This window comes from Callorhinus ursinus, unplaced genomic scaffold (genome assembly GCF_003265705.2).
Source record: "Callorhinus ursinus isolate GAN/ISIS: 27379988/994484 unplaced genomic scaffold, GSC_fseal_2.0 scaffold3, whole genome shotgun sequence".
NCBI classification, from domain to species: Eukaryota; Metazoa; Chordata; class Mammalia; order Carnivora; family Otariidae; genus Callorhinus; species Callorhinus ursinus.
The window spans coordinates 77640163-77659244 of NW_027397065.1; the positions used below are offsets into that span (position 1 = coordinate 77640163).

The following is a 19082-nucleotide window of genomic DNA, read 5'->3' on the forward strand; positions in this document are numbered from 1 at the left end:
ACCTTGTTCTGTGTACAAGTCACATGCTAAATGTTACCGCACACTAAAATTTGTTTTCCTGAATGCACAGGTACCTCTGTTCTACAGGTGACAGCTACTGATGCAGATGACCCTACCTATGGAAACAGTGCCCGCGTGGTTTACAGTATTCTCCAGGGACAACCCTACTTCTCTGTAGATCCTAAAACAGGTTAGTGCATTTTTGTCTAATTTGTGTGCATGTGTGCTAGAATAAAAGAAAGCAATGTTTTTATTTCTGTGTCTTCTCCTACATCAGACATTGTTGTTTTAGAACATTTTAAAATGTCCTCGCTTTTTCTAACATGATGTAATTGAATAATTGAAGATAAATTCACTGTTTTCCTTAATATTTTGATTATCCATCACTTATACCAGTAAAACTTTTTTATCTTTGCATATCCCTGTATCAATTACTTTCTGCTTAAGACAAATATAGAGTGTTAAAATTCAGTGAGATTTTCAAGTGTATCATTTGTTGGGTTTACATATTAGGTTTAATTCTTTGTCAAAGATGTTAAATAATTTATTGAGAGTTTCCATACTTTATTTGAATTTTATTGTTACATAAGTTTTTAAATGTTACATTGGGGGAATTGTTATGTCTTTTTTTTTAAAGATTTTATTTATTTATTTGAGAGAGAGAGAATGAGAGAGAGAGAGAGAGAGAGCACATGAGAAGGAGGAGGGTCAGAGGAAGAAGCAGACTCCCTGCCGAGCAGGGAGCCCGATGTAGGACTTGACCCCAGGACTCCAGGATCATGACCTGAGCCGAAGGCAGTAGCTTAACAAATTGAGCCACCCAGGCATCCCTGTTATGTCTTGAACTGAGTTTTTTTTGCTAATGAGAAAATTCTTCAGTCTTAAATATTGTGTTATGTAAGATAAATTAACTGACAGTAAAGACAAAAAAGAAGAACTTTTTTTTTTTTTGGAAAAGGGAATTCTCTCTTTCTTCTCTTTTTTCTGTCCAGAACAATCATATCATATTATGTGATGTCAAAGAGGGAATGGAAGATACTCAGTAAGGCATTATAGGATTATGTTCAGCAGCATAATCTAAAAACCCACAGAGAGCTCATGGTCCCATTGGCAAATAATTTATTAACAAAAAGTTGACTGAACATAAACCCGTTTTGAAAGTAGCCAAATGTTCAGTAAGAAATGAGTTTCAAGTTTTACTGATAATTTCAGATATATACATAATCATGAGACACAGATGAAGAGAGAGATCCAGGATATTCCAAAGGTTCCTAGGTCCTTTCTAGTTATGTTAGATTTCATTCTGAATCAGATTAACATGTGGGATTATCAAGTAGTGGGCACAGGCACATCACACAGAAGAAAGCCATGTTTTGTTGTAAATAACCCCTTATACTCCCATAAAGACATAGCATACAAAATACTTTTTAACTTCATAAGTTCATAGATTCCAGGTTTGCTTACCATTATCTTAGACAAGGTACATCCAACTGTAAAGATGCTAGCATACTCTCAGTAGTTAATATCATTTGAATGCTAGGAATATTGTCATTATCATGTTTTTAAGAGGAACCCGCCAGCATACTAATCTTCTTTCTTTCCCTGGTGTGCTCCAACACATAAGTACACTGGACAAGAATAGAGCTCAAGCATACTGCTTAACTTCTAACTATCATAATTTATGAAGACAATAATGAATATGTATAGATAGGTAAATGAAGAATACGTACATACATACATTATATGCATTATAATTATAAGATAAATTATATATAATTAAATGAAGTAAAAAAAAATCTAGAGATGATAAAAAGTAATATAATGTGAGCTAAAATGAGTATCAGATAGGCAAATCCTTTTAGTACCAAGATAGAATTAAATATTCAGAAATAAAGATGTTAATTAATATAGTAGTCAAAGCTCTGGGATAAAAATATACATATATTGGGTGCCTGGGTGGCTCAGTTGGTTAAGCGACCACCTTCGGCTCAGGTCATGATCTCAGGGTCCTGGGATCGAGTCCCATATCAGGCTCCCCCTGCTCTGTGGGGAGCCTGCTTCTCCCTCTGCCTCTGCCTACCACCCCCCCTGCTTGTGCTCTCTCTCTCTGTCAAATAAATAAATAAAATCTTTTAAAAAATATACATATATTGTATACATTGTTATTCTGGTAGGAGAGTTTAGAATTAATTGAAAAAAAGCTTTTTATTGAAATATAGCTGACATATTACATTGCATAAATTTAAGGTATACCATATATTTGGTACATTTTTATATTGTAATAATATTGCCATGTGGCCATAAAAAATCTTAGGACAAACGGAAATGACTAGTTAATATTGGTGTTGCTCATTTTGTTCTATTTTCCCAATAAACATGATAGTTTTATATATGAAATAAAATATTTCTCATTTTATTTATTTATATTTTTAAAGATTTTATTTATTTATTTGAGAGAGAGAGAGAGAGATAGTGAGAGAGAAAGCACAAGCAGCGGGGAGAGGGAGAAGCAGACTCCCCATTGAGCAGGGAGCCTAAAGTGGGGCTCGATCCCAGAACCCTAGGATCATGGCCTCAGCCAAAGGCAGACGTTTAACCAACTGAGCCACCCAGGTGCCCCTATATTTCTCATTTTAAATATGCATCTCCTGGGTGGCTCAGTCGGTTAAGTGTTTGACTCTTGATTTTGGCTCAGGTTATGATTTCAGGGTCATGAGATCAAGCCCCGCATTGGGCTCCACACTGAGAATGGATCCTGCTTAAGATTCTCTCCCCCTCCCTTGGTCCCTTCTCCCCCTTTCACATTCTCTCTCTCAAAATAAATAAATACATTAATTAAATAAAATGGAAAGAAACAAGGATACTGTGTTTAGAGGAAAGAAACAAGTATACTGTGTTTCAGTTACCACACACACACCCACAAATGTGCAAAACACACATGGCTTCAGTCCATTTACTCCTATGCATAACCAAATACTTATAAGTAAGTGTTATATTTACTTAATAGAATATTGCTAATATATAGACACCATATACAGATTTTTAAAAATTTCCATACACTCTGAATTTGTTAAAAAAGAAATACCTATTCTATATGTATCTGTGTGTCTGAGGGTCTGAGAATGTTTGCCTGTGTTTGTTGAAGACATGCATGCATTTGCATTTGTGTGCATGGGTACTTTGGATGGATAAAGCACACTGCTGAGGACAAGATTTGACTAGCGTTGGACTCTGTGATAGTTTGTGCTTTAGTGAAGAAAGTATATCAATAACATAATATTCAAATAAAAATTTCATTTTTATCATAGGTTTATCATAGGTTAATTAAGTACTTCATTAAATAAATAAAAATCATCTGAAACATAAATAAGCTGCTATTCAAATACTGCTCTATGATATTGCCATTACAGTCCGTTGCTCCTTTAAGCAAGATTATTTGTTAAATGCAAGTATACCTCTTTGTTGATATGTTTTTAATTTCAATATTATATTGACTGAAGCATCATAAGAATCTATGGATGTATGTCCTAATGTAAAGATTCTTTAAATATGCCAGTCTCTCAGATAGCTGTTTGTAGAAAGCGCTACAAAAAGAAATGTTCATTATTCTCTTTAGTAAGACATTTTTGGTAAATTATGCTTAAAAGATATATTATTGTGCAATTAAACATCCTCAGAACTAATGAATTTAGGGGAAATTGTGCTTAAAACGACTGGAATAAAATACAAATATACTGAAAACTAAAGGGTCAGTTGCTATGGATAAGATGTTATATAAGATGTGTTGGGATAACGGTTACTTGGAATAGTAACATTTTCATAGTATCAGTTTTCTTCTACCATCTGGTTTGGCATGACTCTATTTCAATATGTCTTCAGTTACTTTCAATGAAGATGAATTATATTGAAGGAAATTTTGTGCTCAAATAGAGTTGTGAGTGCTCATGGTTAAAATCAGGACTTCGGTTGCCTTGTTTTTATTGTGTTAAAAGATACAGTTGGTACTCACCATAGTTGTTCAAAGATGAGCTGCCCATAAGACCTTGCTTCCTATTATATAAAACATTCATGAATTGCTGTATCAAGAGAAATGAATTATGTTGCTCTTGATTTGCTATACTATTCATAAACTGATTTAATAAGGTCTGTATTGTTTTACACTGAAAATTTGTTAATCAGTATGATCAAAATAAGTCTTGTGAATCATCTATTGTTTTAAATAAGTTTGGTTGAGTTAACTATGTCATGATGTTTGCTTAATGTACAACAACAGAAGAAGAGCGCCCATTAAAAAGTGATATTTTAACATTGTGATGTTAAAGATGCAGAAAACTATTAAAGAATAAACAAAAGGAAATGACAATGAGATATAAAAGATACAATATTTCTGTCCAGATTCAGGTAGAAAAATATGTTAATGTAAGCTTAATTAGTATAATTCTATTTGAAGATATTGATTTTAATTCGGCAAGAGAACACTTTCAGATTTAGTAAGTGAAGTAACCATTTTCACGTTCATGAAAACATTTAACCCTAAGCAAAGCATGTTGAGGAAGGCTGATGAGTGAGAAAGCCAGGGGAAATGATCAGAGAACCAAAGAAATCGGGCTGATCCTAATCCAGTTAACAGAGTGTCAACTGCATTAAAAATAAATCAATATATTCAAGGTTTCTATGCCTCTTTAGAACCTATGAAATTTCCATCAGGTGGTGACAGCAGAAGCTGAATGATTGAGGTGTTTTTAAAAAAAATGAACCACTTCCCTTGACTTAGTTCAAAGACAAAGCCAAAAATCCACCATTTTTAGATGGTCTTTAGAACAGGGTCGGGGGATTACACAAGAGGTGGGTGTGCAGTTTTGAATTAAGAATGCAAATCTCTTAATGGCCATGGAGTTTATAGCCCTTTGATAATTCTCTCAGCTTTTTACAGTCAATAATCTATTAATTACTTTGTGTTATCTTAGTTATTGCATATGTGTTATGTCTGTGCCTATTTCACATAAATTGTTGAATCCTCCTGATGGTAAGTTCAGAAAACCTGCAAACCTGGATTATCAACCTGATGTCAGGGAAAACAGAGGGATATGCTGGTTTACAAAATTCCAGATGAGCTTTATTTACAATCGATTATAACATTAACAGTGGTGAATTTGACCGTAGTTAATATGAAACATATAAATCAGCAATAGCCAATAATGGCATCTTTGTATCTATATAAATAAGACTCAGAGTGAGTTTTTGCTGCTCCTAATAAAGACTACTGGGAGAGTTATCTAGTTTAATATAGATGTACTTAGATTTTAACTTGAGTGATTTTTCATACAAACTTCATATATTTTTACTCATTAAATAATGAATATTTAAAAGAAAATATAGCAGCTGAAAACATTTCTTTTGATAAATTCTACCTTTAATTTTCAGGTACATAAAAAAATAAGACTAGATAAGGCCACCTTTTAATTATATACAAAGAGCATACTAGATATTCTTTTTTTTTTTCAACACTCTTAGGGCATTTTAGCTCTCAAGTGGTTTCTGCTACATGTTGCTAAAAAAGGGTAGACATTGGGTTTCAAATCTTTTGTCAAATACTTCTGCACTAATAACAGCAATTCCACAGGTAACAGGACACTTGACATCCAATAAAATATACTGTACCTTGTAATGCCTGTGGGTTCTAAAGTCACAATCATTATCACTTATTTTTACAAGGCGTTATTGTAAACAAAGAAATTGTTTACTTGTCCTTCCAATGGAAAGATTAATGTATTTAGTTATGTTATAGTTTAATTAATATAGTATAGTACAGTAATTCATATTTATTATTTTTCCAAAATACTAAGGTTTATTCCAAAATGATTTAAGGATACTTCATGATCAAATCCTAGGATGTTACTTAATATCATAGCAAATTGATCAGGTTACTTAAATGTTATGTCTCTGTTTCCTTGTATGTAAGTTTGGAAAAAAAGCTAAATTCAACAAGAAAATTAATGCAATGCTCTTAGTCCAGTCCTTGGAAAGATATAGGTAGTTAGTAAAGTTCTCTTGTTTATACTCTTTTCGTTTAAGATTAAGAAGAATTTCCAAAATTACATAGTGTACCAGGACAAGAGTTTGAAATAACCTTACCTGAAATACGAAAAATAATTTTGTTTGAAAGAATTTTTAGTCCACATAACTGTACAAAAGTGTGAGTTCCACATATTAACTTGTATATAACTAAACTACATTTCTTTTCAGGCATTTATTTATTGATTTTTCTTCTTTTCAGGCATTTAAAGAAAGTTTTATAAATATTTTTATTAAGACAAATATACCTGTAGAAAAATTTTTTATTATGTTATGTTAATTACCATACATTACATCATTAGTTTTTGATGTAGTGTTCCATAATTCATTGTTTGCATATAACATCCAGTGCTCCATGCAGTACATGCCCTCTTTAATACCCATCACCAGGCTAACCCATCCCCCACTACCCCCCTAGAATCCTCAGTTTGTTTCTCAGAGTCCATCGTCTCTCATGGTTCATCTCCCTCTCCGATTCCTCTCCCTTCATTATTCCCTTCCTACTATCTTTTTTTTTTTTGTAACATATCCTGTATTATTCGTTTCAGAGGTACAGGTCTGTGATTCAACAGTCTTACACAATTCACAGCGCTCACCATAGCACATATCCTCCCCAATGTCTATCACCCAGCCACCCCATCCCTCCCACCCCCCACCGCTCCAGCAACCCTCAGTTTGTTTCCTAAGATTTAGAATTCCTCATATCAGTGAGGTCATATGATACATGTCTTTCTCTGATTGACTTATTTCACTCAGCATAATACCCTCCAGTTCCATCTATGTCTTTGCAAATGGCAAGCTTTCATTCCTTTTGATGGCTACATAATATTCCACTGTATGTATGTATGTACACACACACACACACACACACACACATCTTCTTTATCCATTCATCTGTCAATGGACATCTTGGTTCTCTCCACAGTTTGGCTATTGTGGACATTGCTGCTATAAACATTGGGGTACACGTACACCTTTGGATCCCTACATTTGTATCTTTGGGGTAAACACCCAGTAGTGCAATTGCTGGGTCTTAGGGTAGCTCTATTTTCAACTTTTTAAGGAAACTCCATACTGTTTTCCAGAGTGGCTGCACCAGCTTGCATTCCCACCAACAGTGTAGGAGGGTTCCCCTTTCTCCACATCCCCGCCAACATCTGTCGTTTCCTGACTTGTTAATTTTAGCCATTCTGACTGTGTCAGGTGGTATCTCGTTGAGGTTTTGATTTGGATTTCCCTGATGCCAAGTGATGTTGAGCACTTTTTCATGTGTCTGTTGGCCGTTTGGATGTCTTCTTTGGAAAAATGTCTGTTCATGTCTTCTGCCCATTTCTTGATTGGATTATTTGTTCTTTGGGTGTTGAGTTTGATAAGTTCTTTATAGATTTTGGATAATAGCCCTTTATCTGATATGTCATTTGCAAATATCTTCCCCCATTCTGTCAGTTGTCTTTTGGTTTTGTTGACTGTTTCTTTTGCTGTGCAAAAGCTTTTTATCTTGATGAGGTCCCAGTAGTTCATTTTTGCCCTTGCTTCCCTTGCCTTTGGTGATGTTTCTAAGAAGTTGCTGCGGCTGAGGTTGAAGAGGCTGCTGCCTGTGTTCTCCTTTAGGATTTGGATGGACTCCTGTCTCATATTGAGGTCTTTCAACCATTTGGAGTCTATTTTTGTGTGTGGTGTAAGGAAATGGTCCAGTTTCATTCTTCTGCATGTGGCTGTCCAATTTTCCCAAGACCATTTGTTGAAGAGACTGTCTTTTTTCCATTGGACATTCTCTCCTGCTTTGTCAAAGATTAGTTGACCATAGAGTTGAGGGTCCATTTCTGGGCTCTCTTATCTGTTCCATTGATCTATGTGTCTGTTTTTTGCCAGTACCATACTGTCTTGATGATTACAGCTTTGTAAAAAATTTTGAATGACAACTTAGAAGCAAGTAAGTTAGACATTGAAATAACTAACGTTTTATCTTTAGAATTGAGTGTCCCAACTCGAAATAGTGTGTCTAGATGAGATCAAGTGGCATGCTATCAATGAAACAATTGTTATTAATGCACAGGTCTTGACCAACAATAGCTCTGATTCTCGAAAATGACCTTTCCTTAACATTTTGTAGCAAAAAGCAGTCAGCTATAAAAATGCACCCAGTGGAAGGCCTCAGCGAGTTTCTTAGGATGTAACTGAAAACAAGGTTTTCAACATTCTTTGTCCAGTGTACATGATGTAATTAAATTCATCAACAATTCTGTTTCTATTTAACTTCTTTAATTTTATTTTATTTCAACAGTGAACAAAAAATTGTGGAAGATCACTGTGTATGTTTGGATAAAAGATGTAAAGCATCTCTTTTTAAAAGTTTTGTGGGTTTCGATATTAATTTTGCATAATTCCAAATGAAAATCTACTTGAAAATAGTTTTTTTCCCAGAATCAGTATTTTATATTTATTAATAGCTCAGCTGTTAAAATGTTTAATTTATGGCCTACAAAATCTGCAGAAGGGAAAAAAGTCCTTGGTAGAATATATTTTGTCATTTTTTCTTATTCATAGCCTACTCTAATTGATATAACAATAATAATTGCACAAATACATTTTTAAATAATTTCCTATAATTAACTGCATAATAGACTTTTAAAAATAGTTAATTAGTAACCCCAATTCTAAAGAATTTGCTTCTCTTAGAGAAGAAATCATGCATTAATTCAGAACTGTGTCATGTTGCCAAATTACTGAAAGAAACATTAGCTCACTTTTTTTTCCACTTTCTTTTCTTTAGGGAAAAATTCTAAATAAGTTTGTGAAATGTAGCAGAGTGTATGGGGTTTAACACAAGAAGTCCATTTTATATAGCAGTTAAAAAATAAAGTTAATGAACTGTAGTAGATATTAGTGGTTGTCCATTTAATATCAATTTCTCATATTGCTGGTCCTATTAGAACTCTAATTTTGCACCTTGTAGCAACATACTCAGCTAAAAAGCTAGATTTCCCAGCTTCCCCGTAACTACTGTGACATCGTTCTAACTAGGGGAATATAAAAGAAAGACCATTGGAAGGTTTTTGATAACTTTGTGTAGGTGCCAATGCTTCCTCATTTTGCCTTCCCATCTTCTGGATTTAAGCATATGCATAATCATTGGAGGTACAGTAGCTATCTTGTGACAATGAGCACATAAGATGAAAGTCGCATGGAAGAAACTGGTGAGCAAACCCCTGGCAGTGAAGTTACTCTGTCTGAATAATTTTTGTGCAAACACAAACAGTGCTGATACCTGACCTTTGTGAAATGTGCTTTGCAGACCAGTAAATCACCTTCATAGCACAATGCGCTGCCCACACAGGTGTAGAGCTGGTTCTCCTAGACTACTTTCATTCCTCTCAATCCAAAATCCAGGATCCAGAGAAAATGCACAGTGCTTTCTATATATGAGTAGCCATATTACAGTTGTAGTGCCAAAACTAAACTAGAAAAGGAGATTTTTCGCACTGACTTGAATATCAAAAGGTATATTAATTGTTAATATTCAGGGAGATCAGAGAATGAAACCAACGATAATTTTCTCTGACAGGCCATTGAAAATGTATATCTGAAAAATAATTTTAGCTGTCCTCAAGATGTAGCAAATACACTATTCAACACTATAGATGTCAGATAACTCTCCTAGTCCATCACAAGATCATCATGTCCTATCTACATCAACAGAATAATATCTATCAAATTTAATTGCTATGGGTATAGTTCTAATGAAAAATATATAGATTAGTGTTCTATGTTAGTTACACTATTTGTTACAGCCTTAGATAGATCCATATAACTGAAATGGTTTGACTTGGGACACTTAAGTGAATTTAATGGTATGTAAGCTAAACTTAAATAAAGCTGTTAAGCAAATGAAAAAAGGAAACCAATTGAATCCATTTTTTCCTCAAATGTGAACTTCTTGAAACTATATTGACCAACTATTCCCTAGAAAGGGAAAAAAAGTAATCTCTTGGAACATAAAATAGTAGTGATAGGAAGTGATAGGAATCAATGTTGGTTCATGGTAACCTGTTTTATACGATTTCTTCCTGGTAAAAAAATAGATTTATCTTATGTAATTTCTGATTGTTTATTGTTACATTACAGAAATGCAACAGATATTTGCAAATTGATTTTCTGTTCTGCAACTTCACTGAATTCTTTTATTAATTCTAACAGTTTTGGGTGGAGTCTTTAGGGTTTCCTATATAGTAATAGCATTTTATCTGCAAGTAGTGACAGTTTTACTTCTTTCTTTCCAATTTGAATGCCTTTTATTTCCTTTTCTTGCATAATTTCCCTGATTAGGACTTCTAATACTATGTTGAATTAAAGTGGTGAGAGTGGGCAACCCTGTTTTGTTCCTAGTATTAGAGGAAAAGTTTGTAGCTTTTCACTGTTGAGTATTGTAGGAGTGCTAACAACACTGACTTCATCTTTGGCCATCCATCTTGTTTTCCCCTATGGTGCATAGATGGTGCCATTTTAGATAACTAGCAGAGATCCTCTGGCTCACAGATGGTGCAGCCTTAGGTATCTACCCTGTGACCTCACCACCATTGTTGTCACTCTAGAAGGGCTGGGGATTAAGGTCCAGGTAGGAATAGAGAATAGGGGCTGAGAGTAGCTGCCTAGTGCTCTGGATCATCCATCTGCCTGATTGCCCCATCAGTAAGTTACCCTGAATAAAAGTCTGTATAAATGTTATAGAGTGGTTTGGTTTTTCAGTATTAAAGTGTCTTCTCAGTCTGGAGGGTACGTTACTGATCCTTCTTCACCTTGAAATAATTTGCATAGTCAGCAGGATACAGAAAAATGAAACAAGCACGCATAAAGGGACTATGCCAGGGGAAAGCTCCTTGTCCATGCAGGTGTGGGGAAAGGTGGAGCCAGGGAACCCATTGGAGGTAGGGGAAAAACCAGGTTGGGCAGCTACCTCCATGTGGGGAGCCTTGGTAAGGTTTTTAGAGCATTTTGGACCAATGTATGAGTACAGGGACACCCCTAAAATGCCTAAGGAATAGTTAAATAACCTATTCAAAAGAGTAGAGAAAAAGAAGTAGAGAAGGGAAAGTGAACACACCATTGTAGCAGTAGCTTGGCCACTGATCCTTGCCTTAAGATATATCACAGAAAAGGAATTATGAGTAAGAAGAGAATTGGAACAGACCCAAGAAGCACTGGCTTTGGAAAAGGATGTACAAGCTTCATATTCCTCTAATACAGACATTATGTCCAAAAGAATTCAAAAGCAAAAGAGCAGTTAGAAATTATGGCTTGTAGGGTGGCAAAGATATATGAGCACACTAGAGTGACAACTATTAGGTCTTAAGAGAATTGGGACCCTAAATCATGAGACCCCTGGTGTAATGATTCCTCTGATGAAGACATTATCATGGAGGAGGAAAATGATTTGCAGACAGGACTTTTGATTCAAACAAAGACCCAGGCCACTCACGAGCCCAGGGATGACCAAGAAGAAATTCCCACTAGTCAGAAAACAGCCCTGAGGGAATGTTCTGCAGCTTGCTGGAGCTAACCAGCTAATTTTAAGCAAAAGGGCTGAGAAGGGCTGGCTTCTTGGGTGTAACCACTGTGGGATGCTGGGGGAAAGGGTATTCTGTTAAATGGGTTTCAAATGTCAAAAATGGCCTCAGTCATTTCTGGACCTGCCTGATGACAAGATTATACACCACAGGCATGGGTGAGGATCAAAGGTGCTTAGCTAATTTGATTGATTGGGTAAATGCTAGCATTAAGTTAACCTGACCTAATGAAGGGGATGTTCTCTCCCCTCCGTTTTGCTGGACGGAAGACGGATGGAAGAACTATAAGAAATTATTCATGAACTAGAAATGAAACATGCCATTTAGACTCAGTATTTTAGAAGCCCACAGAGAGACTTGTTTTCCTCTGGTATTGAAGACTGTATCTTTGAGTCGGCCTTGGGGTCATTGTATAGGCCTTTAGTATCTTGCCTCTATGGTTAATGGGCCCACTGTTACAGTAGCAGCTATGGTGGCTGACTTAATGGAAACCAAAAGAATTCATGGTGAGGGAAATAGATTGAAAAACAGGAAAAAACAGATGATACTGCTGATGATAAAATGTCAGCAGGCTGGGTCCATCAAGGTCTCTTGTAAACTCGTGGCGATATCTGATATTCTCAGGGACCCCAAGAGAAAATTTAAACAGACAACCCAATTTGGTCTTGCTAAACCTGTGGAAGGCATTGCCTAAGGGAAAGCAGTTTACTCCCTTGGAGGAAGGCTCAAAAAAGTCAGGTGTGTCATCAGAGTGCTCCTCCACTAATAGAGGAATTTCAGGGGTAGATACCACCTACCCCTAGAGATTAAGGGTTAGGCCATTGTTGCTCACCAGGGACCCCATGTGGAGTTAACCATTTACTGGTCTTGGAAATTTCAGGGGGGAGATAAAGGCTACTGATGGTTGCAGAGGACCAATTATCAAGGTCCCGACAAACTGGGCTCTAGCTACAAATCAGCAGGCTTCCTCCCTGCTGTTTTGTAGTGCATATTTCCTCCATTCCTTAGTATATTTTGGCATAAAGATGTTAGGGGTGGAATGTAGGAGTACTGACAACACTAACTCTATCTTTGACCCTCCATCTTCTGCTCCCCTTCCTACAGATGGTGCCACTTTAGATTACTAATAGAGATACCCTCTGGCGCACAGATGGTACAGCTTTAGATAACTACTTTTCGACCTCACCACCATGCCCTTACTCCATTAAGGGTGGGGATTGAGCTTCAGGTAGGGGCTGAGAATGGCTGCATAGTGCTCTGGATCATCGGCCGGCCCACTTGATAGCCCCATCAGTAAGTTACCTTGAATAAAACCCTGTGAGTGGTATCGAGTGGCTTGCTTGGTTTTTCAAAGTGCCTTCAGAGCATGAGGATATATTACTGACCCTTCCCACCTCATAATAAATATGATGTTAGCTGTGGGTTTGTCATATATGGCTTTTATGATATTGAGGTAAGTTCCCTGTATGTCCACTTTGTGGAATTTTTAATCATAAATCAATGTTGAATTTTATCAAATGCTTTTTCTGCATCTATATGATTTTTATCTTTCATTTTGTTAATATGTGCATTTAATTGATTTGTGGACGTTGAACCATCCTTGCATTCATGGAATAAATCCCACTGATCATTGGGTATTGTTCTTTTAAATGTATGGCTAAATTTGGTTTGCTAATATTTCTGTGAGTATTTTTTGTATCTATGTTCTTTAGGGTTATTGGCCTTTTCTGATGATGTCCTTGTCTGGTTTTGTTTATAAAGGTAATGTTGGCTTAATAATGAGTTTGGAAGCATTCCTTCTTTAGTTTTTTGCTAGAGTTTGAGAAAGATTGATATTAATTCTTTGAAATTTTGGTAGATTTTACCAGTGAAGCCATCTGGTGCTGGACATTTGCTGGGAGGTTTTTAATTACTTATTCAATCTCCTTAGTAGTAATTACCCTGTTCACATTTTCTATGACTTCATGATTCAGTGTTGGTACATTGTGTGCCTCTACAAATTTATTCATTTCTTCTAGGTTATCAAATTTTTTGGCATGTAATTTTTATAGTAGTCTCTATGATCATTTGTATTTCTGTGGTGTCAGTTGTAACACCTCCTTTTTTCATTTTTCATCCAGTGTAGTTTCACTAATTTTTTTTCTTTTGTCTTCTTAGTCTCTATTTTATTTCTCCTCTGACCTTTATTATTTCCTTCCTTGTACTGCCTTTGGGCTTTGTTTGTTCTTATTCTGGTTCCTTCAAGTGTAAAGTTAGGTTGTTTTCTGAAGTTTCTCTTGTTTCTTGAGGTAAGCATTTATCTCTATGAACTTCTTAAAACTACTTTTGTTGCATGCCATAAATTTCAGTATTTTGTATTTCCATTTTCGTTGTTCTCAAGGTATTTTTAAATTTCTTCTTTGATTTCTCCTTTGACCCATTGGTTATTCAGTAGTATGTTGTTTAATCTACATATATTTGTGGGGGGTTTTTTGTTTTGTTTTCTCTTGTAATTGTTTTCTAGCTTCATATCATTATGGTTGGAAAAGATACTTAATAAGATTTTAATCCTCTTAAATTTATTGGACTTGTTTTCTGGTATAATATATCTATCCTAGAAAATATTCCATGTGTGCTTGAGAAAAATATGTACTCTGTTGCTTTTGGATGGAATGTTCTGTGCATGTCTGTAACATCCATATTGTCTAACATGTCATTTAAGTCCAGTGTTTTCTTACTGATTTCCTGTCTAGGTGATCCATCCATTGATTTAAATGGGATATTGACATCCCCCTACTATGATTGTGTTGCCCTTTATTTCTCCCTTTAGGTCTGTTAGTATATGCTTTATATATTTTAGTATTCCAATGTTAGGGGCACAAATATTTACAAATATCATATTCTCTTGTTGGATTGATCCCTTTATCATTATGCAATGCCCTTCTTTGTCACTCATTACAGTCTTTGTTTTAAAGTTCATTTTATCTTGGGGAACCTGGGCGACTCAGTTGGTTAAGCATCTGACTCTTGATTTTGGCTCAGGTCATGATCTCAGGGTCATGGGATCAAGCCCTGCATTGGGCTCTGGACTCAGTGCAGAGTTTGCTAGCATTTCTCTTTTCCTCTCCCTTTGCCCCTCCCCCCATTCAGATTTGTGTGCTCCCATTCTCTCTCAAATAAATAAAATCTTTTTTATAAAGTCTATTTTTCTCTTATATAAGTATAGTTACTCCAACTTTCTTTTGGTTCCCATTTGCATGGGATATTTTTCTCCACTCTTTCACTTTCAGTCTGTGTATGTCCTTACATCTGTTTAGAATCTCTTGTAGGCAGCATATGGATGGGTCTTGGGGTGTGTGTGTGTGTGTGTGTGTGTGTGTGTGTGTGTGTGTTTATCCACACAGACACATGTGTCTTTTGATTGGAGAATTTAGTCAATTTATATATAAAATAATTGTTGATGGGTAGGTACTTTTTTCCATTCTGTTTATTGTTTTTTGATTGTATCATAGTTCCTTTTTATTCCTTTCTTCTCTTGCATTCTTCCTTTGTGGTTTGGTGACTTTCTTTAGTAGTATGCTTTAATTACCTTCTCTTTCTCTCTCTTTTTTTTTAATAATGATTTTTTAAAAATTTATTTGAGAGAGAGCACAAGACAGCACAAGCCAGGGGGAGGAGCTGAGGGAAAGGGAGAAGCAGACTCCCCGCAGAGCAGGGAGCCCAATGCAGGCTTCCATCCCAGGACCCCAGGATCATGACCTGAGCTGAAGGCAGATGTTTAACTGCCTGAGCCATCCAAGTGCCCCTAATTCCTTTCTCTTTATCTTTTGTGTATGTACTATAGGATTTTGCTTTGTGGTTACAATAAGGTTTACATATAATGCTTCATGACTATAACAGTCTATTTTAAGTAGATAACAACTTAAGTTTGATTGCATACTAAGACTCTAACTTTTTACTCCCCCTGACTGCCATTTTATGTTTTTGTCACATTTTACAACATTTTATCTTGTGCATCCCTTAAGTAATAGTTTTAGTTACAATTATTTTTACTACTTTTGTCTTTTAACCTTAACTGTAACTTCATAAATGATTAATCCATTACCTTTATTGTCTATTCACTTTTCCAGTGAAATTTAGTCATTAGTGTGTGTGTGTGTGTGTGTGTGTGTGTGTGTGTATGAATTTTTTTGCTAATAAGGGCCCTTTCTTTTCATCTTAAAGAAATTTCTTTCACATTTCTTGCAATTCTTACTCTTGTGAAGATTTTGACTTTTTATTTTTTTAATGTTGCATTTTTATTGAAAGCGAGAGAGAGCAGAGCAGGAGGGAGGGGCAGAGAGGAAGTCAAGCCCCTCCCCCTCCCCAAGTGGGAGCCCAAAGATTTTTACTTTTTAAAATTAGTGTTATTTTTATTATATTGTGTAGCATTTTTCTCATCTCTGGTCTTCTATAAACATACATTTAAAATTTCCTATTTCTGTCATTTATGTAGCCTTCTAATTTATGCTCTTTCTCAAATGATTGTCATAACATGAATATTTAACTGCTGTGAGAAAACGAAATGCTTTGGTCATCAAAATAAAAATAAAAAATCATTAGAAAGTTGCAAGGTTGCCAAAAAAATCTATCCCTAAGAAACAAAAACAACATGTTTTCTATATATATAATGGAAAAACAAATTCCTGGAATGCAAATTCTTTGAGAACTTCCATTACTCATGTTTGTATCTTCCATAATGATCAGTGAATTGTGTGACTTCTAGAAGAAAGCACTAGTTTTATAGAAATACAATATGATTTGGAAGGTGGTTTCCAAAATAACACTGGTTTCTTTTTTTTTTAAGATTCTGTTTATTTATTTGAGAGAAAGCAAGAGAGAGAGAGCACAAGCTGGGGAGAGAAGCAGAGGGAAAGGGAGACGCAGACTCCCCTGCTTAGCAGGTAGCCCGATGCAGGGCTCAATCCCAGTACCCTGAGATCATAACCCTAGTCAAAGGCAGATTCTTACCCAACTGAGCCACCTAGGCACCCCCTAACATCAGTTTCTAATAATAACTTCTATTTTATTTTATGGCTATAATTATTTCATGTTTCAGAAAATTTCCTGTCTTTCATATATTGAATTTAGATACGTTGAACATCTGAATCAGAAGAGAATAATGAAATTGTGCTTTTAAGAATATATTTTTCTATTTTTCTCTCATTTATCTTTTCCTTTAAACTTGGGTGTCTAATTCTTTTAACTTTTTGGCATAAATCCTTCCTTTAAAATCCAAATAAAAGGCTCAAGCTCCCATCCCATGCAGTGTGGGAAGAAAAGTGCTCTTCCCAGTATTCTGAATGCTCCTGATAGGAAACTAAAAAAAAAAAAAAAAAAAAGTTGGGAGGAAGCTTCTCTGCTTCCCGGGTCATCAGTCCTAATTTTGGCTCTAAGGGCTACTATCTTCTCTCTACTTCTCCTGGGGAAGAGTCTCCATTTCTTTGTTGCCCCAAATGCTGCTAATGTGGGAATTTGGGGGAAACCAGAATTTTCCAAAGATTGAGGTTATGTGAAAGAAATTATGATTCATGCAAACAGGAATTAACTGGAAACTGGAAACTAAATATTACAAAATCTTCCTTAAAAACATTGTCAAAGGATACTTAAACTGCTGTTTTCATTCCACAGGGATCCCATTTTTCTCTCTTCGGGCCACTTTTTCTTGTTTCCATCTTTTCAACATCTTTCAGAATGCTCCAGAGAAACATGACTGTTATTATATAGAGGAATAAGGACCTTCTTTTGCCTTACTTTTGTTTATCTGACATATACAAGCAGGCTTCACCCTTCTCCAAGAGACACATGGTCTAGGGACTTTTTTCCCTAAGAGAAATTGTCCTTCCAATCACAAGCTACCTGGTCAACCTCAGTCATCTTTTGAAATATTTCCCCTCTGCTATTTCCCAAAATAGGCATAGTTTAATATTTTAGACATTCTTAATCCTCTTTTTGTACCTTCAATACTAGTCATTTTTATTATTATAATAACTTACAACAATCACTACTTGTTCTCGTTGTATTTCTTGATGCTTATTTTTCTTCATTTTTTTCTTTTTCTCACTGCATTTCCCCACTTTAGTCACTCAATTATCATGATCTCTATAAATAAAATATTTCCTAATTTTTCCTCTGAAACTCATAGCTAAGGAGTTTCACAGAATGAGAATTACTTAAAAAAATAATACCTATATGTAAGAAAATGAGTATGGCTTAGTAGATTTAGTGGTTGTGATTTCAGAAAAGTAATTTATTCTGTCTCTTTCATTATCCATAAAATGGGAAACCAATGAGTACCTTATATGATTATATGATTATTTTGCAGATTAGAGCTAATATAGTCCAGATACCAGGATAGCTCCTAACATTTGCTTGTAGTCATTAATATATATATATATATGAGTTTATATATATATATGAGTTTATATATATATATTTGAGTTAGTTATATATACATTTGAATAATGTAGTCATTATGTATATTTCTATACTATATATAGAAATCAATTATATTATTCTTGGGAGGAAACATGCCTATTTTGCCTTTGTTTGTCCACACTTCTTAGCATACAACTCTGTACTAGAATGAGTGACTAAAAACTGTCGGTTGCTACTTTGTGTTACGTGTATTACCACAATTTTGAAAATTAAAAAGAAACAAAAGTTGCCTTAAATTTATTTTCTCATCTCATTAAAACTTTTCTTACCTTTGCTCATTTGCTTTATTTCTTAAATTCCACATATGAGTGAAATCATATGGTATTTGTCTTTCTCAGATTGACTTATTTCACTTAGTATAATACTCTCTAGCTCTGTCGACATCACTGCAAATGGCAAGATTCCATTTTTTATCATTGAGTAATATTCCATTGTATGTATACCACTCTGTATCCACTCATCAGCTGATGGACACTTGGGCTGGTTCCATAGTTTGGCTCTTGTAGGTAATGCTGCTATAAACATTAGGGTGTATGTATCCTTTTGAATTAGCATTTTCGTATTCCTTGGGTAAATACCAACAAAGGGACAGAAAGAATGAGGCAAATCAAGAAACAGACTCTTAACTATAGAGAACAAACTGATGGTTACTAGGGGGGGAGGTGAGCGGTGTGGGGGTGCTTAAATAGGTGGTGGGGATGAGCACTGGGTATTGTATGGAAGTGTTGAAACACTATGTTGTACACCTGAAAATAATATTGCACTGTATACTCACTGGAATTTAAATAAAAACAAAAAAAATTTTCTTGCCTTTGATATAATTTTCCAATTTTTTAGATATGTGTCACGGAACAACATTGGTGTTGTTTGCTCCATGTAATGTAGCACGGGTAATTTTAGCAAACATTTGAAGTTTGAATCATAATTCTTACTCATGGGATAAGTTGTACAGAATCTTAGTCACTCAGAAGCTAAATAATTTTGATA

At 35.2% G+C, this 19082-nt stretch overlaps 1 protein-coding gene across 6 annotated transcripts in view; it reads left to right on the plus strand.

The window, feature by feature from the left end:
* Positions 1 to 19082, plus strand: part of CDH18 (cadherin 18) — a 990219-nt gene that overhangs the window by 763136 nt on the left and 208001 nt on the right. For all 6 annotated transcript variants that reach the window (XM_073891068.1, XM_073891071.1, XM_073891072.1 and 3 more), the window contains one exon: positions 71 to 190. In XM_073891068.1, coding sequence (XP_073747169.1) covers positions 71 to 190 — 120 coding nt within the window. The remainder of the gene's footprint in view (positions 1 to 70; positions 191 to 19082) is intronic.